The sequence below is a fragment of the Ischnura elegans genome, chromosome 12 (assembly GCF_921293095.1).
Source record: "Ischnura elegans chromosome 12, ioIscEleg1.1, whole genome shotgun sequence".
NCBI classification, from domain to species: Eukaryota; Metazoa; Arthropoda; class Insecta; order Odonata; family Coenagrionidae; genus Ischnura; species Ischnura elegans.
Genome location: NC_060257.1, coordinates 79,424,136 through 79,450,036, shown reverse-complemented (window position 1 = coordinate 79,450,036; position 25,901 = coordinate 79,424,136). Strand labels below are relative to the sequence as shown.

Genomic DNA, 25,901 nt, shown 5'->3' with positions numbered 1-25,901 from the left:
TAAAATTTCTAAATTAATTATTTTATTATATGGGTTATAACTTATTATATTCCACACCCCCAGAGGTAGTCCTCCCCCTGAATAGTGCTGGCCATGGCCGTCCACCGCCGTAAAGGCCGTTTTACACGGGGCACGGAATTGCGCAGGTTAGAGCTGCATTAATTTCTAAAATGGCGTGAAATTGCGCGAATGCATGAACGAAATTAGAACAGGGGCTATTTTGCCGTCTCGCAACCACGCATTCTCGCATGTGTTTCAAGCAATTCACCGTTTAACACGACGCAATTTTGATTGCGCCTTCGCGCGTACGTCAGATTGTGCAATTCCGTGTACTGTGTAAAACGGCCTTAAGAAGGCGTCCAGCCACAGGCCTGCCCCAGACGTATTTCGCATTTCCTCCCTTCCTTGAATCTGCCTCCGTATCCCCCTAGTGCTCCTATCTCCCTTCGTTTCGACTGCCGCCAAACAGTCGCCGGTCGACATCGAGGGGGGTCTCTCTCCCCTGCGTCTATTGCCCCCTGTCTGACCGTTAAGATACCCTTCACCCCCTCCCCTGGGTCTTTCGCTGGACCTCTCATTGTGCCGTCGCCGTGGGAACGGGTCGCCTTCCATCGCACAGACAAGTTAATGAGACGTATGCTAAACAGCTTCTCTGTCGCTTCCGTCTCTGTATTTCCCCGCACTGCCCTTCATCGAGTACTGTGACCGTAATTCGCAGTTTATGTATATTCGCAGTTTCTTGTTATTGGGCCACTGTAAATTGGCATTATTACTGTATGTGGAATTTCGTGATAAATAAATATATAATTCGTATTTACGCACAACCACCTTATATATTTTTTTTGCTAAGCGCAGGAATAGAAGGATCAACAACTTTGCTATTTCCACGTAGTAATTTATTGACACCGACCATGGTTTGGTTACAGAGTGACATTATCAAGGGCACCATGTTATTGATAATGTTACTCTGTAACGAAACCATGGTCGGTGTCAATAAATTACTATGTGGAAATAGCAAAGTTGTTGATCCTTCTATTCCTGCGATTATGGATTTCCACCAAGTTACGCCCGCTACTATTAATTTTTGCTAAGCATTTGCATATAAATTTTCTCTATCATCATATGTTTACCGGTTCACTTCATTATTATTGATTTATTTAATACTATTTCTAATTTTTATTTTTTTAAATTATCGTCGAAAATCAAATTCTATCAATTCTATATCCTTTATTCATGTGACAACTACGGTAATGCCCTTGATAGAGTGCTTTGTGTATATACACCAAGTGTGAAAAATATTTGGCTTAACGGGGATTCGAACTCGGATCTCCCGATCACAGGTCACGTATGCAACCAGTTACACCTTCAAGCTACGTGCTGTTACTGGCAGCATACCTGACCGGGTATCAGGAGAACCGAATTTGAATCCCGGCTAAGCCATATATTTTTTTAAAATCAAATTGAAACTCAAGGAACTTATTTCATGCAGTATTTTGCTTTGTTTACATTTACACTTAAGCTCTAAGCCTCGTCAGATTTTAATGAGAAAACCTACTTTCGTTCATTGTTTTTTCCCCTCATACTATGCGCCGAAAGCGAAGTCTTCGTTTAATTTTTCGTTTATCAATTAACCCTTTGATTATCGATGTTGACGTAAATCTTGTACTAAGTCAATTCATTCAATCGATGCAAATCATGTCTGGTCTTCATTCAATGCCATTCATCGATCCTCGTATTCCTCCCAGAATTTGTTGCCTGTATTACAATGCTCTGCCGGGCTAAGGAGACTTGCGTTGCAGTGCGAAATTATTAATATTTTTAATAGATGCCACAGCGATTCTTTGCTTTCGGTAGTACCTACCACTAACAAATATCAATGATTAAAAAAACGTCTTATTTAAATAATCACGGTTTATAGAGTTTAGTGGTTGAAATTTACCTCTATTTCAAATACAAACATTTGCGTATGAGAAAAAATTGAGTTTAAGTTTTCATATTTTCACATTTGATAGGAGGAAAATGGGGTCGAGAGTGCACATCTTGCGCATTAAAAATATCAAGGAGATATTATTGATTAAAGTCAACGGTGTGCTGCGAGATGTTGTGTAACATAATGATGTAAAATGAAATAAGCAAAGGATGCGGTATATTTCCACTTTAATATTGACTCGTACAGCTAGTTCACATTCACACACGTAAGATAATGATCTTTACCGCGATTTTAACGGTGATGAAGCCTTTACGTATATTGGCTTTCTAAGCATTTTTTGTTTTAAGTCTATGCAAATGGTGTTTGGTCGCTATCCAATGCTATAGATCGATCCTCAAATTCTTCCCTATGTAGTTCATAATAATAATAATTAAATCCCATTGTTCCAACCGGTAATGATAATAATGAAATCACAGTGCGTCATGGGAACCCGACGATGACGCATGTGTACAGTGACCAGGAATTTCGTTCGGGGGTGGGGGGGAGGGTCCAAAACCAGAGGGAAATTTTTTTTTAAAACAGGGTACTAATTATTGGGTTTTAAACTAATTTTAACACTTTTCATAATCGAGAAAACTTCATTTGTTAAAGAACAATTTTGTAAATTCATGATTTTTCAAATTCTTGTTTTCTTTTACGGAGAAAAATAATTATGCTTTTATATTTCGGAGGGGGTCCGGACCCCTTGGGGACCCCTCCCCCCCCCCCCCTTGGCAACGCTACTGAATGTGTCGAAACTATTTTTACGAGTCGACATTAAAGTGGACATAGACTACATCCTTCGCATATTTCACATTAAGATATTGAAAATGCCTTACTCGAGTAATATGCATCGGAATTCGAGTGAGTGACGCGTCCTCCGAAGTGAGTAAAAGATGAGCCATGCGTGAATAAGAAGAGGTCACGTCAGATCGAACAGCTGAGTGGGAAATAGATTATAGATGTGTTCAACGGCATCTCGGCTCGCTCCCCCACAATAGTTTCATTTCCTGCGCGCTCTGCCCCTACGATTTCTCTTATTGATAGAGATGCATACATACAGTGAAGAGGGGTCGACAGCCCGCCAGCCGTGGAGACAATTTAATGCGCTTCGCTTTAAGTATGTCAGTCAATTATTTTTCAATAAATTAGATAATGCGTGTTTATCGCGATACTGCCTGACTCATGAATACTATTGGATCGACAATGTTAAGGTTGATTCTTGCAGTCTTCGGTGGACTTTGGTGGTGCTTAGAAACCAAAAATTATTTATGCTGGTAGTTATGTTGAGAGTTTTATACACAAAGAAAACATTCATTTTAATTTTTCAGTGATATTGCTTCATTTGTGACTGTGGACATTGAATCGGTTGGTTTATTTTGCAGAAAACTGTTGTGTGTAATGTGGTGACTACTATTACTTAAGAAGAATAGATAAGAAGACCAGTCATAGCAGTTTAGACTAGCTTACTTCTTATTCCAAATGCTAAGCACTCAGAACACATACCCATGTGGTTACCACGGGATACTCTTGATGCTGGGCTCAAGCGACTTAAGCCTGTATTAGTAAAATTAGAGATTGCGATATTTCCACTGAGTTTTATTAGGACTCTGCGCGTTTCGTCGTTACAAACAACATTATCAAACATTTGTTTATTTGATTATGAAGCATTATTTGATAATGTTTTTGTAACGTCGAAACGCGTAGTATCATAATAAAACTCAGTGGAAATATTCATCATCATTATCATCACTGGTCAACAATCCTAGGATTGGTTTGACGCAGCTCTCCACTCAGTTCTCCTATCAGCTAATCTTTTCACTCCTACGTATTTCTTCTCTTTCACATCTCTCTTTACTTGTTCCATATATTTTGTTCGAGGTCTTCCTTTTCCATTCTTGCCTTCCACCTGTCCTTCGACGATTGTCTGCAACGTCTAATTTTACTAATAATAAGAACTTCCGCCACATCGTGCCTCACATCATACAAAATGACTGAATCACAGGATGATTTTTTTTCTCGTCCCTTCCGAGCGATAGCTCCAGCGATCGCTTCAATGACGCAAGTTTCATGCCATAATTTTCCGCGATGAATCTGTTGAGAATGTGTTTGATTTAAAAGGTACTCATTTGTTCGAAGTGACACGTAATTTTTGTTCTGCCTGTTGGCATAACAACCATTGTTGTACAAAATGTCGTACTAATACACTATCGTAAGTTATCAAGCATTCAATAGGCCCCAGGGATGGAAATCTCATCCCTCTCTGGAGACTATTCCAAGTATCGTGTGATTCAACCAAGTATGGTTTTGAGAATTTCCTGGAAATGTTGTACTCACTGGTACCCTCTCGGATTTGAATTAGGTCGAGTAGCTTGTGATGTTTAGCCATTTGGACTTTGGCCTCGTGCTGACGTTGGGCCCCAAACACTCGGCAGAATCAAGAGCACGTTCTTTTTTTCCTTCTTTCAAACGCGCCCACTCTCAAACATCTGCATTCTGATAAGAAGATCTGCATCATTGGCGTTTTCATGGTCGAGTTTATCTCTTATCGTAACGATTGCGGAGGAAGATATGGCCTCCCATTTGTGGACCCAAACACAGCATCTACCGTAATTTCTTGAGAATGATAAGCACCCGTTATAACACGCGCTACAACGAAACCCACATTTCAAACTAAAAATGCGATAGATAACAAAGGACATAGTCGACTAAATGTCAGCCTGGGTGGAGGCGTGGTGAAGTCCTCAACTGCTAATCCTGGGGTCACGGGTTCTAGTCCTGCTGGGGTGAATTTTCAACAATCCGGACGTGGATGTGTGAAAAATTCCAATTCTTATAGGTTAGTGCATACTTACTTCTATTTGTGTCTACGTTTTTCCTAGATAAACCTATGCACAAACTACGCCGTCCAGAATGTCAGAGGTAGAACGAAACTGATAAATTCGTGTAATAATAATAATTAATTCACACTGCAAACTTCAATGCATTCAACAACCCAATGAGTTCTCCTTGTAAAACTTATAATAAACACACGTTCGCCGTTAAGCAATTAATCACGCCTAATGAATAATGAAGGGACCCTCAAGCAACGGTTTCCATGGTAGTACCATTGTTGGGGCGCGCAAGGCCGTAGATCAAAGAATCAATGGTAATAGATGTAGGTAATTTCAAATCGAGTGTTACATCTGATTTGAACATGATCTTACGGTAATCGTATGGTTTTATATGAATAAAAGAGAATAGGAAAACCATCGCAGGAATGTTTTACTTTCTCGTTCAATTTAACGACAAATTCGATGTGTTCAAAAATATTTTAATTGAATATTAGGGCCACTGTGAAGAGCATCCACTAAGCGGCTGATTGCGTGTTTATTTTATTTAGAATAAATGGGATTTGTCTCAATAAAAGGCTTAGGAATCGCAGTGAACATTTTATTAAAATCATTATCAGCAGTGATTTTCTGTTTGCGGCAGTTATATACGGAACAGAATTTTTCACTTCTTGCAGAAGTATACGTGTCTTCTCTCTTAGTACTTATCGCTGAAAATATCCCAGCTCAATTCCTTCGACTCATGAGCAGGGATCCCATCGTTCATAATCGGTATCCATACTTAAGTGCTTTGGGAATCCTTCTTCCTTCCATTGTTGCTTCCAAACAATTTCTCTATCACTTCCTCATCTCCTCCAACGGAACGTTACCAACCACATCGATTACTTCATTTTCTGGTATTCTCCCATAGTATAGTTAAGCTAGATTTCTCAGTTGCAGTAATTTTCTGCGTGTAACAATCACCCAGAATTAGACGTACTCAAGTTTTGACGAGCATAATATGAGCTTTTTCATACACCAACCAGTTAATATATAATCATCTTGCTGATAAGGTCCAGGTATAAATATTAACGGATAGTTCTCAATTCTAATATACCTAATCAGCAACCCGGCTTTATTTTGCGAGTGATGAATATTGAATTCTTAGTTATATATGGTTTCACTGGTTGTACTATTCTTGTTACTCGAGAGAGAATAAAAATACAGTTCAATGTATCAAAACAGAACAACAATACTGTTATTTATTTATTGTAACCAAAATACGTTTCCATGCAAACGTTCCCATGCCAACTGTCCAAAATTCTTCCTTAAACTTCTTCCAGCAATGAAAAGCTTATTTTTTTACCTTTTAGTGCATTTTATACTGTTCTTGGAAAAAGCGCGTTACTTTAAATACGTTTTAATTGTATCTATGTTTTCTCTGAACCGGCCTTAAAATGGCATCTGGATGAAATGAAGGTACGAGTAAGACTAGCGCGTAGTGATGGAAATTCGATTTCGATTAACATCAAAAATCGAGTTTAAAATGCCAAAGATTGAGAAAATCGAGGGCGAGCCTTGGTGTTCGAGTTTCAATTAAAACCCGATTTTTTGACTTCGATCTTGACCATTTCATTTGGTATCAACACAATCGCTACCAGCACATAATAGCGTCATCCGTCCCGTGTGTAAGGCCCGTAGAACTGGAAAGCACTATCTTGACCATTAAGAAAGCAAAGTAATCAGTTGATCTTTCTTAAAAATTTAGTAAAGCTCTATGGTTCCAACCCATGATCCCAAAGCTTAAATGTGCGTGCATTTGTACTATTTTTTTAGTACCAATTATTACAATCAATAATTCACGCATGTATTTCCAATAGATTTTTGGAATTTTTTCTACATCTCAGATGTGAATTTTGCGTTTTTTCGAATGTAAAATGAACATGTTTTTGTAGAAACTGTTTTTTTTTTAAACCGTCAATTTTTTCGATTAATTGATCTTCCGGTTCAATTTTCGATTTTTGTTGTAAATTCGAGCTTTTCATTTCGATTGAAAATCGATTGCTCGAAAAATCGTTTTTGACCGACATTTTTCTGTCACATCTATGGCGCTGTCGCCTACTGCGAGAAGTTTCTTTGGATCGTGTCTTTTCAAGTGATTGGGTAACTCTTCCCCGTGCCTTCGGTCTTTTTAACCTTTCACCTTCCTCCTGCTCCCGCACAAATAGGACGAGCCACTGGGAACTTATTTCTTAGCTTGCTACAGATCACGCAATAGGGTAGTTTCCTTCATCAAAGAAAACGAAACGCATTGATTGCGTTCGTTACCCACCATTAGTGTACTCATAATAAACAAATTATTTGGTTTTAGAAATCCCAGTTTAGACGAATGGCAATGATCAATTTTAACTTCATTTGAAAAAGGTCAGATTGGCGCCCATGCTATGCCACTCCACGTGACGCCACAGGGACCTAGTTTCTATCCGAGTAGATAGGAGTTTTACAATGTTTGAGATTACCAATGCATGCATGAGGCACAGACTTCAGGGAAACATCTCTTAATAATCACCTATTAAAACTGCCTATGGTCGGAAAGTTTCCTTCGTTTGATAAGGTATTAATAATCCTTATTTAAGCCAAGCGCTACCTGCTAGCAGAGTACTCTACTACCTGCAAGCAGTCAGCAACGCAGCGGCGCACAATATCCTCGCCCCAAGCTCATCTCACACGCCGACAGCAGGAACCAGAAACACGTCATAAGGGCTTTTCCCATCATTCATACTTAGCCGTCGCGTTTTCGCGCGCTTGAAAATATTCACTTTTCAAGTAATCGCGAAAAATAGATATCGTCATTTAAAAATCTAAAAGCGTAAAATGCGTACTCCACGAGTAATAATCTTTCGATTGAGGCAATAACAAAATAATAGGAAACCACCCTATTCCGCTTCTCTGTTTCAATAGCAAGTTATTACCTTATAGAACTTACCCCCGCTACCCAATATTTCCATGCACATATTTCCGATTTTTTTACCTCAAGAGAATGGTCTTAGATTCAGAGAATGTTTACACATTGGAGTGATGACAATGCATGGATGTCATTACCTATTACTTTACGTCATTAACCGTGGACTTTCAACCGTTTGCTTTTGATAGTAATAATCTCTTCTACCGATTTATATTTTTAACACTTCCTGACCCAACATTATTCCTGGAACAAATTAAACTCGAATCTTTTTCATTTAAAAAAATGCGAATCCACAATAACATAAGAATCGAGGCAGCATCTTATAAACAATTTCATTTGGTTAAAAAAATAACAAGTAGTTCAGTTCTGTCACTAAAAGAGCGCAAAGTGCACGCATTTATTAAAAGGCAGGTCTTCAAATTTAATGTTTCCTAGAAGTAACACTGAGTTATAAGATACTGAGATAAAGAGACCCGTATGTCTTTCATTTTTTAATCCGTCAGATGCATAAAAATCAAAATGTAGTGAAACCAACTTAAGGACAAATGAATTGAAAAAAAAAAAACGTTCAAGCTAGAGTGAAATATATACTATGATAACGAAAAGAAATTAATCGAAAAGAAACTAATTGAGTGTGGCTGTACTACACGGCTAAATATTGATAAACGGTAAAACAATAAAGGAGTACTTCAGAAATAAAGTTAAGTAAAAAAACTAACAATTACCTATGGACTGGAAGCTATATGTATGTCACGCGTATGAAATAAAAATACCGTCTTCAGAGAATAATGGAAACCACCTTGATGAAAAAAATGTAATTAATAACTAATTTAAAAAATATACTAATACTACTTGATTGTCATCAACTGTCCATCCCCTGATCAAGGCTGAGAGAAAATATCGCCAGTAGTCGTCTTGGATGTTTGGAACCTTGGATTTGTTTAGCTATCAGCATAGAAAAATCTTCAGTCATAAACCTTTCGAAGACAAGTTGATGATGTCACGCACTTCTTCCGAACAGGTAACCTCGTTTAGAGATGGAAAAATCGATTTCGATTAAAAGCAAAAATCGAGAAAATTGACATCGACCCTTGATCTTCCAGTCTCAATCCAAACTTTATTCTCTACAACAAACTCTATTTTTCAACTTCGATCGTGACCATTTCGTTTGATCTCAGAAGCATCTCTGCTGGCCTATAATAACGTCATCCATCTCACATTATGAAATACTTTTCTATAAGGCCGGTAAAATTGGGAAGCAGGCCCTCATCATCAAGATAACTCTTCAATCCGTTGATCTTCCTTAAAATTTCAGTGAAGCCGAATTGTAATTGCATTTGTAAATTTTCACTATTAATAACTCACGCATGTATTCTAAGTAGGTATTTAGGGATTTTCTACATCTTAAATGATAATTTTGGGTGTTTTTCGAATGTATACTAAAATGTTTTGTAAAAACTGTTTTGTTTTAAAGAACCGTCGATTTTTTCGATTAATCAATCTTTATCGGTTCAAATTTTGATTTTTGTTGAAAAGTCGATTTTTTCATTTCGATTTAAATCGATTTTGATGGACAGTTTTCCATCACCAAACCCCGTGTGAGTTGCTTTTCGGTCGTGCATCGTTCGTTTCCTCTCAGGGGGCCGATTGTGTAACTTGGCTACCTTTCGATCGTTAGAGATCCGTTCACTCTCGATTGAGTTCCCGGTATTCGAACGTAAGCCGTAAGTGCGATTGTGTATGGACGTTCGTCAACAAGCAATCGAAAGTTACGACGTTGTCATATTTACTTGGAATTGGGAATACGTTACGCGATTGTTTTCTTTCTGCTCATGCGCAGTAAGGCTGCGAGTTCCTGCGGTTGTTTTGAATAGCGAAACTAACTTAACAATATTGGTTTTAGAGACAATTGACCAATTAAGTTTATATTATTAAAAGAATTTCACTTCGCTTGCAAAGCATTCTTGTTTTGCTCAATATTAAACGCATTCATTTCTGTTGGATAGTTGCTTCCATTCGGAACAGCAGACTTTATTTAGGCAGAGCTGATTTTTTTTTTTAAATGTCGCGGTGAGTGTCTTTTTCGGTACTTTTGCATTTTACGAAATGAGAACTTGCATCAGTATTTTATTTAGTTGGTTCACTTAGAACAAGTGCGCGAACGGTCGTGAAAACTGTGGCTCGGAAGTAACCTTCAACGCTGATTGCATTGAGTAATTAATTCCATAAGAAGCATCTAAACGTATTCCTCCATCGCCTTGTGCGCCAATTGATTTGAATTTCACCTTTTTTAATTTTCCGAAGTTATATTTATTACACCATTCATTCCTTAAATAATGGATGGTGTTAGATAAAATTACGAATTACTCGTTTGTCTATTTCTGATACCAATATTGTTTGACGGCCTCGGTGGCGCCTGGGTAATGCCCCCGACTGCCAACCTTGAGGTCGCGGGTTCACATCCCGCCTGGATGATTTAACAACCATTAGGAGCATAGCTGTACGTGATTGTTGAAAACAAGTAAATCGTAAGAAAGGAATAAATATTCTTAAATTCGCTTGAAATAGATACAACATTATTTTTGTTTTTTTCTGTGCCACAGCTTTTCACGATCAATTCACCAGCCAGGGCCTTTTAAATTATATTTCCCACCAAAGCCCTCACACCTTCCTGTGGTAATCTGTATAGAGCTACGAATTCTTCCCTCTCTATCATGTAGGGATCCATTCGGTCCCGCAGGAGCCTCCTTTCGATATTAATTGGATCCCGTCTTCGCCTTTCTATGTCCTCGAGGAGGAACAAAGCCGCCACAATCCTTTCACCCATTACTTGAAAGAAAAATCTTAAAAACATACTCATCTTTGATATATATCACTTCGCATCAAACACTCGAATATCATTTAGAAAATTAAACTTTGATGAGAAATCGTATCGCATCATGGACATTCACTTAAGAATGTAAAAACAATTATAAATTCAAAAGATTTTACTAGGTCAAGAACTTACAAATTGACTACATTTGAGAACAATTATAACTTGTCAATTACCGACCAACGTTCCGCAATAAATTAAACCTTATTGAGAACATAACTTTCCACACAGTTAAACCATTCTTAAATGAAGAATGCAAAAACGATAGTTTCATTACAATTGCACCGATATGTCTTGACGAAGCAAATTCAAACTTGCTCATCTATGTGCCATGGTAAACCAACTCGCACAAATTGCAATTATTTATTTCAATTCACTACAAATTCACGTAATTAACAACATAACAATAGGATTTATAAATATTATCGGAAGCATAATTCACTTAATGCCAAATAAAGGACATACAACGAGAATATGAAAGGAAATAAACATTTCTACTCCATCCCAAACCTCACCTGCGAACGATTCGAGAGCCTTATCGTCAAGTGATGTGTTGACGATGAGATGCTTTCGATCGAGAGCCGAAACACTTTCGAACGTAACGTTACACAATCGCTCCTTCAATTGTTTTCGAGTTGTTGATCTAAACTCCACGGGAACCGGATCTTTACGTTCGAACGTAAAGTTACACAATCGGCCCCCAGCTCATTGTTCTTTCCTCCATTAGCTCATTCGGAAAGAATCACTCACTTCCCTCAGTGAGTGATTCTTTCCGAATGAGCCGGATCTCTAATGACATCACCAACTATTGAAAAGTGGGCGGCAAATTTGGCGTTTCTTTATTTTCGAATCAAGAGAGAATGGCTGAAGGAGGAGGGATATTTTTGACCTCCGAACGTATCTTTCCCTGCCATCTAGCGAATTCTGATAACGAAGAACGATATCGTTTCTGAGTTGTCTAACCCATTCTTTCTCAATAAAATGCTCTCAGATTCAGAATATTTCATCCAATTTGAAGTACGAGAAGTAATTGTAATGAGCGAATGTCATCTTTATTTTACGTGCATTATTTTTTACGTTTTTACCTTTGTATTACATTTACCGTGGCATTGTAACCGTATCCATTTAGCGGTATTGTTCAGTATGATCCAAATATATTCGTAAAAGTTAGATGTCTGAAGTATCACTTTATATAATGTGTGCAACCCTCAATACCCACAGATAGCACGATGATAAAACATAAGTGTCACTCGTGCGTCAATTGAATCAAAGACGAGATAATTACCGATTAGTCACAGGCACGAGGCAAAGTCACTTAAATAATGACAAGCAGAATCAAATAGTCATTACCCGTTTACGTAAAGTGCAAGTGAACAAAGTTATTTCCGAAGGAGAAAAATATATTGAAGGGAAATATTATTTTAAAAAATAAGCCAAAATGTTCAATTTCACCGAAATAATATAAGCTTTTGAAACGAAATTTACACCAAGCGCTCGGATTTAATACGCAAAAAACGGGTTACATAGTACATGTTATAAAGGATGTAAAAGAGAAGAAATACGTCGCTATGAAAAGGGTAGCGGATATGAGAGAAGAATGGAGAGTTACGTCAAACTAATATTAAGCCTGAATCACACGATCATTTTTTTTTTCGTCGCGAAAGTAATCACTATCGCGATCACTTTTCCCGTGTATAGTGATCACTTTCGCGACGAAAAAAAATGATCGTGTGATTCAGGCTTTAGGATTGTTGGGTCAACAGTGTTGACTAATGATGATGGCGAGGATTTTTTTACATGTGATCCATCGTAGGAATTAGAGGTCTCTATTATAGTTTGTGTTGTTTCGTTTAGACGACAGGTCTCCTCAAACTCGGGCATCTTACTTTTTTTATTGACAGTGACTGCATTTTTCTATTAAATTCACCAATACGACTGCTTTGTCACGAAAAAAAAAGATACACAAAGATATCAAAGTCTACTTATTTTAATTTCAAATCTCTAACCTCACGTAATGACGATTCGGAACCCGAAACGTCGGCGCTCTTCGAATATCTTCACCCGCGCGGAAACCCGAGAAATTTTTAAATTTTCTACAACACGTGTTTAAACTGGTTCGCTGTCCTCATCCGGCACGGCCGATTCAAGCGGTAAGCAAAGTACGCGGCCGCTTACGGCGCCAAGCAAAAGGGGGCACCTGATCGCAGGTTTTTTAGCCCTAAAAATATCTCATTCGATATACCAGAGCATACACTTATAAGTTCACGCTGATATTTAAATCTCGACCCTTATTCCTAAAGTATTTGAATTTATTATTTTAAAATGTATGCATGGAGAATCCTCAGGTTATTTTTGAAGGGGTTATGTTGTTCGCTAACAATAGAAAAATGTCCAGAACCGGCCCCGGTATTAGGTATGCAGGGCGCCAGGAAAAAGCCGTGAATCTCAAACTTGATTTTAGAACTACGATTGACAGATCAATAGAAAAATCGATGTGTCGATCATGTTTCGAGGTCAGCAAAGCGTAGACACTGTCTTCGCATTTATCTGCACACGTGTTTTCGGAGCGCAATTATTGGTCCGTGTGCCATGACGACACATTGACCTTACGCCTGTGATTGGAAGACCAGGGGCGGAATTCTGTACACGGATACCGACGATCGTCGGTGTCGGTGGCTACCGACGATCGTCGGTAGCACCGATAGAAATGTGATTCACAAAACGCCGCTACCGACAGATTGTCGGTGCAACCGACAAATTCGTGACGTAGTGCTTTTGTCGGTACGAAAGTGGCACCCGCACGCGAGGCTAGGTGCCTCGACCAATCATATTTCTCCTTTGTTTCCATTAAACAAATGAGGCTCCGAAAACGCCATCTGTTATTCGTCAGACCGCGAAGAAGTTAAACAGAGTTGATCACTGCTTTGTGAGATATTTACGATGTTTAATCACTCTGCGAACACAATTTCTTACTCCCGTTGGTGCGATGTGGCTTGTATTCCGAGATTTTGCTGTATTAACCATCGGATTTTTTCTAGCCCAAGTAAAAAAGCCTTTATATTCAAGGATTCAACGGTCGTTGATAGAAGAACACCGGCAACATTTGGTGCTCAATGTATTGTAATTTTCAAGTATAATTGTCTTGAAGAGGACTTTGTCTGCTACATAAATGTTCACCTACGCTTATTATAATTGTATTCTTGGGATTAGCAGTGACTAAATTATTTTTATTAGTATTGTAACAATGTACTATGTGATAGTGGACCTTCATCTTGAGCCACGGCTTGTTTACATCGTTTGCCTCATTGTTCGCCGTAAGTCCGATACTTCCACAAGGGTAATTATTTAATTAGAAAACATTTTTGTCGCTTGAATTCACATTTTGGGCTATTTAAAATACATTCGTTGAGAAAAACACCGAGATTCCGCGGATGTCACGGAAGGTATCATCAGTATCATCGCGTCAAGTGTTGTGATTGTGAACTTGAGTGACATACTTTACGCTATCTATTTGGAAGTGTTAGCTTTTGCATTTTGATACCATTTGTGTGTTATTTCAAACTTTGCGTTGATATGACTTTGACTAAATATGCTTGATCAGTGTTAATTTGTGATATACCGTTGGAAGTATGAAGGTTTTCTCGTGTTGAAATCAAATTTTTGTAGTTTTATGATGAATAATTCATTAAATGTTTCCTTGTTTCGTGCAATCATTCTTTTTATTTGCCCCTTTCTACCGATGGAATACACGGTACGTACCTACTCAGTGCTCTTATAGTAATAATGAAAATCTATCTTGAAGTCTCGTACGGTGTTTGGTTAGTATGGTGAAGTAAATTCAGCATTAATTTTACGGGAAGTTTTGTGCACCGGTAACGACGTCAAAGAGTGAGAGGAGTTAAGTGATGCCATTTATATTCTTCTAAAATATAGTAGCAATATGCTTTTTCTATTTCGCCGTTGCTGTCTGATGCTCTCAAGAGTACTTACGAAGGTAGGAGAGTATAAACCCCATTCTCAGACGCTCACATAGGGTATTGAAGTTAATATAAAAGTGAACGAAATGTCCACGTATATATTTCATTGGAAGTGCATCAATAGGCATTCGTTTTTATTGAAAATATAAATTAATTTCGGATCCAAACTTTACAAATCAACAATAGATACCTATCGTGTCTTGTTGTGAGTAATTTAAAAGCAAAGCAATACGTTACATACTTAAAATTACGGAATATTTATAATGTAAAATACCTTACGCTATTGGAACGCATAATGTAATATACGTGAAACATTGGTTAAGTTAAATACTGCTCCCACTATGTAAATTTTACGTTTCAAGTGTTTAATCAATCATTTTTATTATAAATAACATACAATTAGAGCGCTTCCACGGATCTAGTGTCGTAGATTATGATTTAAAATCGTCAGCTTAGGCCGAAAAGTGTAAACAAAAGTCCGCCATGTTGCTAAAAATTTGTCGGTAGGTCCTACCGAGCGTTTTGAAATCGTCGGTATGTACCGACGGGTTTACCGACAACTGTCGGTGGGATAACGACAATCGTCGGTAAAACGTGTCTCCTGAATCGCTCGTACCGAGACTTATCGGTAGGACCGGCTTACCGACACCGACAATCGTCGGTACGGTGTACAGAATTCCGCCCCAGTAATCAGAGTGTTCATTAACCCTGGCGAAAAATCAGACATTTTTTCGCTTCCATGCCACCCTTATCCCTCCATTTTCCCACTCACGACCTTTAGCCGGCCCTGAATTTTGTTAACAATAAGTGACGTCATGGGGGATAGCACTTTCATTGTTGCGTTTGCATTCACGGCGTTTGTTAAGTCTTTAGTTAACGCGCGGCCGGTGATTGTTACGTGATCGATATTTCTGCCTGCAATTGCTTACAAACAGACCGTGAATTCGACGACATTTAAACCGTGAAAACCTGAAACAAAGACCGTGAATTTTATAATTTAGCTAGAGTGTGAACCCTGGGTGTGAGAAAAACTTGTTGTAGAGTTTTGAAATTAACATAAGTAGACAGTACGATAACTTTTTTTAAGTACATTATGTACGCTGTTCTACGATATCTCTCCCGATAGTGTACTTTTTTTAAATCAAGCACGGAAAATTGAAAATGGAATGTTGTTATGAAACGTTCAAAGATGTCGCCGCTCTTGCTTCGTTCCTCATCCTCCCCTCTCCCAATTATACATCGTCTTTCAATCAACTCAACTCCTCCTCCATCAATCCAAGCCAAGCCAACTCCTCGTCCACTTCGCACCTCGGCGACCAGTCCAAGGGCTAAAACGCATCGAACGCTAATTGGAAGGACATACACCGCGAAGATACTAATTAGTAAATACTCATCAAGAGGACACCTCACTCTTACTCGACCGATCGTATTCTTTGCCTTTTTTGCGACGAATCTTTCGCTTCATACTTATGCTGTCATAAAATTTACTGAGGCAGGCGATAAGTAGTGGGAAAAATACATTTTAGTTGAATAAAACAAGATAGCTTTTACCACAAACTACTTCCTCACTCCAATCAGAAGGGCACAAAATCAAGTGCTGTGATTGTGATGTAACAGTTTTTTTCTATTTCTTGACTTCAATTTTTTAAATGTTGATTGACGTCTCGGAGTGTATAGGTCCACGAATGATATGGAAAATTATTTGAAAACGTTTCTATATTTTTTGCATCTTCTTCGGGGCTATGAATTAATATGTTTGCATTAAATCGATACGTTCAGGCTGCAATGTTTGTTTATGACAACTGTGATATTGTTCTAGATTAGTTAAAATCAGTAAACAAATTTGCAAAAAAGTAGTGTCAAAAATCTTGTCTCTTCTTTTTAAGTTAGGTACAGTTTAATTCTGTTTATTTTTATTTTATTATTGTAAAAAACCATTAAATAATTTTTCATGCCTTTACATGTCAATTTAATGCAATCATATTAATTTATAGCCCTGAATAAGATATAAAATATATCGTTGGCAAATAATTTTTAATATCATTCTTAGACCTATCCTCCAGGGCGTTAATCAACATTGCGATAAAATATATATTGGTCAGAAGGGCTGAAGCTTCTCTATCCGCATATTGGAACACAAGACGTGTTGGGAAAAAGGAGACCCCACTTCTCTCGTGGTGTAACACCTACTAGTAGAAGAACATGTGTGCATTTGACACGGAGATACTCCAGTTGAGAGGAAAGGCCAGAGCGAGGGGATTTCATAGGGGAGGCCCAATTCCATCCCCTAGAAGGCTGATTTCTGTTGCCACTTCGGTCGCATTTTAATCGGTTTTCAAAAATGTCCGTGAGTTCAATGCGATGCATTTTTTTCCGATATTTTGCAGTATACAGTTTGTAAATTCGAGGAATAACATGGAAAAGCTATGAATTTGATAGATCATATCGTTATGTATATCGATATCCGTTGAAATCCCTATTCACACCTTATTTCCCCGTGAAACTCCGATCAATTGGTCAATCAGCGACGTAAGTGGCGACTTCTGCAAACCCATTGAAATGCGCGGTGGGTGACAACACATTTAGAGGCCGACTTGAAGATCCTCTTCTGTAATATTCGTGGGCCGAAGACTGGAAATTGTGCAGAGAGGAAGCGGTATCCGAAACCAGCAGGACCATTGAGACGTGCATCAAGAGAAACAGAAGGCATTATAGGTTTGGTCAACCGGAAAAAATCCCCTGCATAAACCAACCATACCACTTTTAGAATACGCTGCCAGTGTTTGGGACCCTCATGAAAAAGGCATAATAACAGAGTTAGAACGCGTGCAAAGAAGAGCTACCAGGTATGTTAAAGGTCGTTACAATAGTCTTCTTAGTGACTTCTTAGATAAACTCGGATGGGAATCTCTGTCAGACCGTAGATTGAAAAGTAGACTAAACGTTTTAGGTAGATTCAAGAGCAGTGTCTTTTCTAACTAAGTTAACCATATCTTACGGACGCCAACGTACTACGGAAGATCAGATCATATAAATAAAATAAGAGAGATAGATTGTAGAATAGACAGATTCATAATGTCTTTTTTTCCACGATCAATAAGAGGTTATAACGGCAGCGATAGAACTCATAAATAGATTGCATGACTTGTTGTGTAGCCTACTAACCTATGTAAAACTTAATGCATGTTTCTTAATTTTATTTTTTATTTTTATTTCTTACAGCATATGGTAGTATAATTTTTTAGTATACGTGACTTTTTTTGGACCGTGTGGTGTGCATGTGGGAGTCCAATTGCATGCTGGTGATTGATCACCCCCTGCCAGACCCCCTAGAGGTGGCTCGCAGGGTATTATGTAGATGTAGATGTACCATCCATTGGGTCAAGGCCCGAATTATGTGTCGCACTGACCATTACTGGGAAAGGCTCACACAAGAAGCCATGGAGATTGGGCTGTAAAAGAAAAAATATCACCCGAGACAACGGCTGCAACTTAATTATCGCCTGGAGGTCGAATTTGAGGTTGATCAATGAGGGAAGAGAAAAGAAAAAGGCGGGAAAATCGGACCAATCAGCAGACACCTGACATTCACCCCCTACCTAAATTTTCTGGCCACATTTCCAGTCACGCCACTGGCCTAGAAGATGAAAACTGACTCGGTTTTCGAAACGTCGGTATCAATGGAGACTTTCACCCCGCGGACAGCCCGAGTTCAACTACAAGAAGAAGCAGTGGCGTAGCCAAGAGGGGGGATCCGGGGGGTCCGGCCACCCCCCCCCTTGGCTAAGTAAAAGAAAACAAAATTTTGAAAAATCAGGAATTTACAAAATATTTCTTTAACAAATCAAGTTTTTTCGATTATGAAAAGTGTTAAAATTAGTTTAAAACTCATTACTTAGTGCCCGGTTTTTCAAAAATTTTCCCCCCTGGTTTTGGACCCCCGCCCGAACGAAATTCCTGGCTACGCCACTGTGAAGCAGTACGCTACTGAAAGAATAAACGTTTCCGTATCACTCCCCAATCATTGCCATTCCATTTCCCGAGCGTCCGGCCTTTCAATTACTTCTTCACCCCTCTCGCATCTCAATTATTCCTTCCCCCACCACTAATCCATCAGAGCTCGGAGACATTTCATATGTACCTGATGATGGCCTAGCGGTTGAAACGCGTAGTAAAATAGTAAAACTTGAGGAAAAAGTGCTATCGTGTTTTATTCAACCATTGCGCTCTTGAAATTTTCAGGTCATAATTTATTAAACTAAAGCATATCGCGATCTATTCGCTGCGTATTTTTTGTACTTCTTGTTCACTGTACGCATATTGTGCTCTCGCCGTCGCTCCGCAACGATCTGAAATCGGAAAAAGCCGAACATAACTCCAAAATAGCGTTTTTTGTGGAAGAGACTTGAAACTTGGCGTATATGTTCAAAAATAACTGATGACCGTGAAACAATAAGTCATTCTTCGTGTAACTCAGTCGTTGCGGAGATACAGAGGACCAAGCATGATTTAATTTCCAAAAACACGCCCTATCTCATTTTTCTTTGACTGAGATTTAAGCTTCTGGTAGAGTTTTTGAAGCATTTTAACGAATAAAAAAACATTATATTCTGGTAATATGGTACATTATCTACATTCTCCATTATTACCTAATATATTAGATAATAATGGTAATGGTAATAAAATTATATAATTTAGTTAATATTGGTGTGGTTTAGTGTCGTAAAATGGTTGACCCTTTTTTCTGGAAAAACCTGACGTAATAAGTAGACGCGTATCTTTAGTTTGAGACACATAGGCTCTCCGATCTTTCATTAGGATATTTACTAGAGATAGTTTTAGAGTATTAAGCAAAAATCATGGAAAATATTTGCGGCTGGAAATATGTACCAAACTTTTCCTCTTTGCTTCACTTTCACTTTTATTAATTATCAAGAATTATTGCCACAGGTGTGTCATGGCTCAGTTAAAACTTAACAGACATTTTAAAACTTGCAACCCCCAAAAGTAGTTCGTACGGTAAATCAGATCCGCAGCTGGATATAAAATCAAATTTCAGTCTTAGTTAATCATCTTGGGGGTTTTTGTTGGTTCTCGGGTAGTGAGGGGAACAGGGGCGCAGCTAGGAATTAAGGCTAGGGGGGGTTTTAGGCGCAACTAATACTCGGTGTGTGGGAGTATTGCATACCTGCCAGGATAAGCAGGAGTTGCGGGAAGCCCTCCGCCAGAAAATTTTTAAGACTAAAGGTTCAAAATGGCGAGTTTTACAGCTTTCTGAGGGATATTTGATTAATCCTAACACTATGCTATAAGTAATGCTGATCCAATTATGTAACATGGATTAAACTTAAAAATTTCTCTGAGCTCTGGGGGGGATTTTATCCCCCAAAACCCCCCCCCCTCGCTGTGCCACTGCAGGGGAACACCCCTTGTCATCTCTAGGGGGGATGAGGGGAGAAAGTGAATCCATTTAAACTGACTATTAACATGGTACGGACAACAGAAATTTTGGAGGCAACCATAGAGATGAAAACGGTGACGTTTCTTGATTATATGATGGCTTGCCAAATTTCACAATTTTTTATCTCAGTAAAGTACCCACACCGCACAAGAATTCGCTTACATAATGTATTTACCAAGGAAATTGATTTATACTATACATAATGTATTTTGTAACTTATTATTGCTGTATTACAGCATTATTATATAGGGATTTACATGATGCACATAGGTGTATCCTTACGAGTATAATGCATAAACCTGTGAGCTCATATTAGCGACCAAAGATATTAATTATAACGTGAGGGATAGTACAATGCTGAGGAAAATTATATTGTTGGATTTATATACACTCTCAAAACCTAATAATTGCCTAGTCGCGCATTAATGATTTTAATGAGTCCACTCATAAGATCATCTCTGAGCACAGTACTGTTTCCTCTGAAACTGTTGCCACCATTACTTTTGATACCTTCTATCAAGCGGCACGGTTACTCAGAAGATTGAGATCATCAATTCAAGAAGTTTCTCCTGTGTGAGGGAATCTCGCTATAGCTTTTTTTCCTTTTCGAGCTACTTGATTTTTGAAAACTTGTGTTTAATTTAAGAAGTTATTGTAAAAGACTCTTTATCTATTAGTCCTCATCGGGCATTATTCCATAGAAATATACATTTAGGTACACCATGTAATTTTCGTGGAAAAATACACTACTGTACATCATGTATTACACTGAATTATATGTGTACTAGAGGACATTTGAAGCATATATACAGTTAAAGTACACAGACGTTACGGCTGTATTACGCTTGAATACAGCATCCAGTCTTATCGTTAGTGTATTTTGGCTGTATTACAGATGCAATGCATACGTATTCCACCTTGTGTGCTGTATGGGTACATATTGGAACTGCATTTTTAGAATATTTATGAAAGTGAAATTTAAGGAAGGTGAATACATTTGGGAAATATTTCTCGTTTCCTTTTTTAAACACACCTCAAATACTTCATTCTCCATACATACAAGTAAACCCCCTCATTCCCCATGAAACATTTTTTTGGCTGACTTCCCTACGTCCAGAGCACACATGAAATGCTTCTCTCATGTTTTACAGTGAATTGTTACCAAAATACCTAGTTGAAATGTCTTAGTGCTCAAATTTTGAATCAGCAAAATCGTGACCAAAGTCTTTTTCTGGAATTTCAGATGGTGACAGCATTCTGGTCAAAGGAAACATAACCAAAAAGTTGTCTGCTTTTCCTGATAATTCGAAATCAACTGAAAAGCTCAAAATGAAGAAGGCATGGATGGAAACGGACCTCATGTTTGGTAAGAATGGCTGAATGCCTGATTTGATATATGTTCTTGCTTTCTCAAACTTAATGATGATTGAAATTTCATGCTTTGCATGTTTCTTTTCCAGATATCCTCATCCCCACCATTATCATTGGAATTCTACTTTTTGGAAATGGGATCATCATATTTATAATATTCCAGATTAAAAAGAGGTAATTTTTAAAATCCTAGAGCCCAGATAACACGGAATTTGTATTACATCAATAATACACACAAAAAACGTGACCAAATACATATGTATAAGATGGAATACGATCGTATTACATCGGTATATTTCACGTAGAAGTGGTTCAAAAGTCCCTATGGATGTATGTATTCGTGCGTATTACAAATTGGAAATCTGAATACCCATACATGAATTATACATATGTATACAATGGAATACAATCGTATTACGTCTGTATATTTCACGTAAAAGTGGCTCAAAAGTCCCTCAGGATGTATGTATACATGCGTATTACAAATTGGAAATCTGAATATCCTTACATGTAATATACATATGTATCTGCAGGCCCTCGTACACGAATTATACATATTGATTTTCTGACCCACATCCACTTAATATCAATATCGATCAAACGGATGAATAAATATAAGGAAACCAGAACGTACAGATAATAAAACATTTATTCAAAGAGAAAAATAAAATAATACACACAAATAACAAGTGTGGCCATGAATATTGCTAACAAGCATTAAGGGCCAGCAAACAGTAGGTGAAACTTAGTTTAAAAAAAATGGCACAAAGATAAATCAAGTACAAACAATGGTTTGAGTTGGAAAATAGAAAAAAATGTTAGCACGGAACAAGCGTTGTAACCCATTGCACAAGAAGAAACCTGAATTCAGGAAACCAACTCTGCACAATTAGCCACTTTCTGAAAGGAGAAAAGAAGAAGTCAAGTTTAAAAGTCATGCAAAAATATATCTTTTTGTAAGATCTGAATAGGAGCTCAAGGCCTTTCAATTTTATTTTTATCAATTCATATAGGCAGTCAGTATTCTGTGAAGTCTGTAATTTTAGTACTAATTCTGTATTCTGAATGCAAATGAAAGTTTGGCTTCTCTGATAGATTCCAGACATAAGTTTTAAATTTTTTCATTTACCAATAATGTCGAGGTCCCAACTAGCACAGATTTGACCTTGTCCTTTGAGAAATCATATATTTTGGGGATATGCTTTCATTTTACAAAATTAATAGCCTTTCTCTTAAGAAGAATGAGAAATATGAGAAAAGATCATATGACTACTTTTAAATATAAATTAACTAGGAAAACGTGAATCCATTGGTATGCTTATTTATTACATGATACTAATATATTACTACCATGATTTAGTAGCGGATGACTCACACAGAAAAAATATAAACTTGTGATATCAAATTTTCAAACAAATAAATTTCATACATAACCGATAATTTCAGGCTTAACTTTAAGAAACCTCTCCATTATGGTAAAAAAAAAATTTCCCTCAAAGCTTACCTCGGTATTAACAATTCCACCTGGTCTTCTGGCTTTGCTTCGTCGTCTTTTCCGTAATCCATTCTCCTCTTGTCCAGGCCAAGCTATTTACATCGTCGCCTGCTGGGTATGCGCGAAAGAGCATGAAAAGAAAATTATAAGTAATTAATTTGGCCCGTACGCACCTTTTTCTTACATATAATGACAAACTTTCGCATGAAAATTACGTATTTATCTTGTGTTAATAATAATGACGAAATGCACCTTGATTGACTGCATTTCAAGATGAAAGAAATATTACATTTTGCTTTAAGGGAACCGATATTACACGACCAATACTTCTTGTTCGTTAAATAATTAGAAGTAGAGGGCAAAACCGCTCGGAACCTCTAGGAATCTATTAGTGACAAGGCTACGTTGATAAGTCTACGGTCAAAGATGTTACGACTAAAGCATAGGATAACTAGGAATGCAAGAACTACAATACAGTAGGTTGTGGTAATAAACAGCGATAAAACAACTTACACGTGAACGAAAACATTCCTTAAACAATTTTTTCTGCTCTTAATTAAGAGAAGAAAAAATTTAACTTCAGCCGCGAAGCACGGAATTACTATACGACGCATAATCTATTAATTTATACGTACAAGATTGACATTACTATGTTTTACCATATAACTTCAATGGAGACCAGTCTCCTCGATACATAACTCAACAAAAAAGGAAAACAATAGCCAAACATAAACAATATAATTACCTCTATTGGCGCAATGTGGTCAACACATTGCGCCAATAGTTGTATCCAAATATACTCAAATAACATAATTAATGTAGTCTATGTAGGCGTACAATACAATAAAAGATAAATCATACCTTACCTTAATAATCCAGTGACAGGAAACTGCTGGAGCTGGCTTGCACGAATCGCAATAACGTGTGGGATTGAAGCACATTTCCAGCAAAACATAGCTTCGGGTTGAGCACACCATCCACACGCACCGGTTATCGAGGATTAAAACACTATGTCAATTCTTCCAATTAGTATAATAATACAAACAAATATAAAATTAACTATACATCAGTAGCTAGTTAATAACGGATTTCCTTTTGTTTATTAGCGTAGATGCCGGAGTTCCTCCTACAGCACGTTCTCGTAGTCTCGAACGAAATGCCGAGGCCGAGGTTTACTGTCAACGAGATTATAACTGTATCACTCCCACTCACTTCCCTAGCGACAGTGAGCCGCGGAATTGAGAATTTAATTTTTTGTCTAAACAGTTACATTAAAATATTGTTTAAAAAATCAAACTTCGCTTTTACTTTTGATCTGTGCAAGTACTATGTTTTGTATTTTTCATGTATTGTGAACCATTTTTCCATGTGTATATTTCGCGGATAGAAACTGAATTTTACATATGTAATACGTCTGTATTTCGCGTGCATTTACAAATTAACATAAATAGCCGCCATATTTACTACCCTTGCTCACATCGACTAGTATATGATTTATTTTTAAGCTTTCTGGGTATAAATTCGAATGGATGAATGATCATTAAAATAGGGAAATCTGGCGTTTGCTGTGAACATATTATTTCTGGAAAAAATGTTTATGAACGTTTCGCAAGACGCCACGAAAATCTACCTCCCAAGTATTACAGGAAATATACATAATGTATATTTTGTGTATTTTTGGCCACATTTACATATGTATTTCCTCTGTATTCATACATATGTAAAAGTGGTACGTGTTACACGATAAATACATTTGTATTTTTGTGTATTTTTCACCACATTTACATAAGTATCCAAATTTCAAAATACACAAAAAATACAAATGTATTTATCGTGTAACAAGTGCCACTTTTACATATGTATGAATACAAAGGAAATACATTCAATAATACATATGTACTACAGATGTAATACATAACAAAAATATATATGTATGTGACCCATGAAAATACAATATATATACATATGTATATCCAAATGTGTGTTGTTGGGGAGAATTGCACTCTAATTTATTTTAGGTGTTTAACTGTAATATAAACACAATGGATCGTTTTTCTCTCCACTTAACGCTTTCATTATCTCTAGCTCTTAAAAGGGAAGGTACCAAGGTAGTGTCACCAAAAGATCGCATTCAAACAGTGTGGTGGAAAAGAACATTGTTAGATATATGTGTTTTTGTTCAAGCATATATTGGGTCTAAGTTTTCGAGGCATCATTGATAGAAAGAACAAGTAAAACGCCTGTATTTATGCAGCCTGCAATTTGTTTATGCTGCAATATAATGGCAGCATAGGGCCTTCCACAGTCTTCCTCGAACCTAGCAACAGACCAGCAGAATCTCCGTAAATGAAAATGGAGCGATATTACTATTATACTCTGGTATTTTTGTATAGTAGGTTGCATAAATATTGGCACTCACTAGCACTTTCTATCGACAATAGGAACGAAACCCTTGGGTCGGGTTCGCAGGATACACTCCTGGGGCAGGGACTATAAGCGATCAGCTTTTCTCCTCTGCCACCAGAAGGGGAAGGACGGGAAGGAACAAGGAAAGGAGGCACCGCCGCGATGAGAGCCCGACGATGCCTCCAGGGAAAGGACGGGGAAGGAAGGAAGGGACGAGGAATCCTGCACCGTCACAAAGGCGGGCAGGTCCTACTACTAACGAAACCAAGCTTACGCAATTAATATGCTACCAATTTTAGTAGATTTTCCTATGAGGAAGAAAAATCTATCGATCAAATCGGTAGATCACTTTCTATCGACAATACATATCTCAAAAACTAAGGTCCATAGTGTGATATGATGTCTCATTTTTCCTGGCGAACAATGGTAGTAAAAAATTCTCGAGTGCCACAGCTTCTGACGTCCCTGAGGACAATTGGCAAGTTGCACTTCAAAAACTAAAAAAGAAGTGGTCTTAGTAATTGTGTGATATCCAGGAAAACTTAGTCAGATGCGTTTTCCTAAATATGCAGATA

General features: G+C 37.7%; 1 protein-coding gene across 1 annotated transcript in view; it reads left to right on the top strand.

Moving 5' to 3' along the window:
- The window catches only part of LOC124169071, a 156,241-nt gene that overhangs the window by 125,888 nt on the left and 4,452 nt on the right, over positions 1-25,901 (top strand). Inside the window, exons 7-8 of the mRNA XM_046547545.1 lie at positions 21,298-21,420; positions 21,515-21,599. Of these exons, the coding sequence (XP_046403501.1) occupies positions 21,298-21,420; positions 21,515-21,599 (208 nt within the window). The remainder of the gene's footprint in view (positions 1-21,297; positions 21,421-21,514; positions 21,600-25,901) is intronic.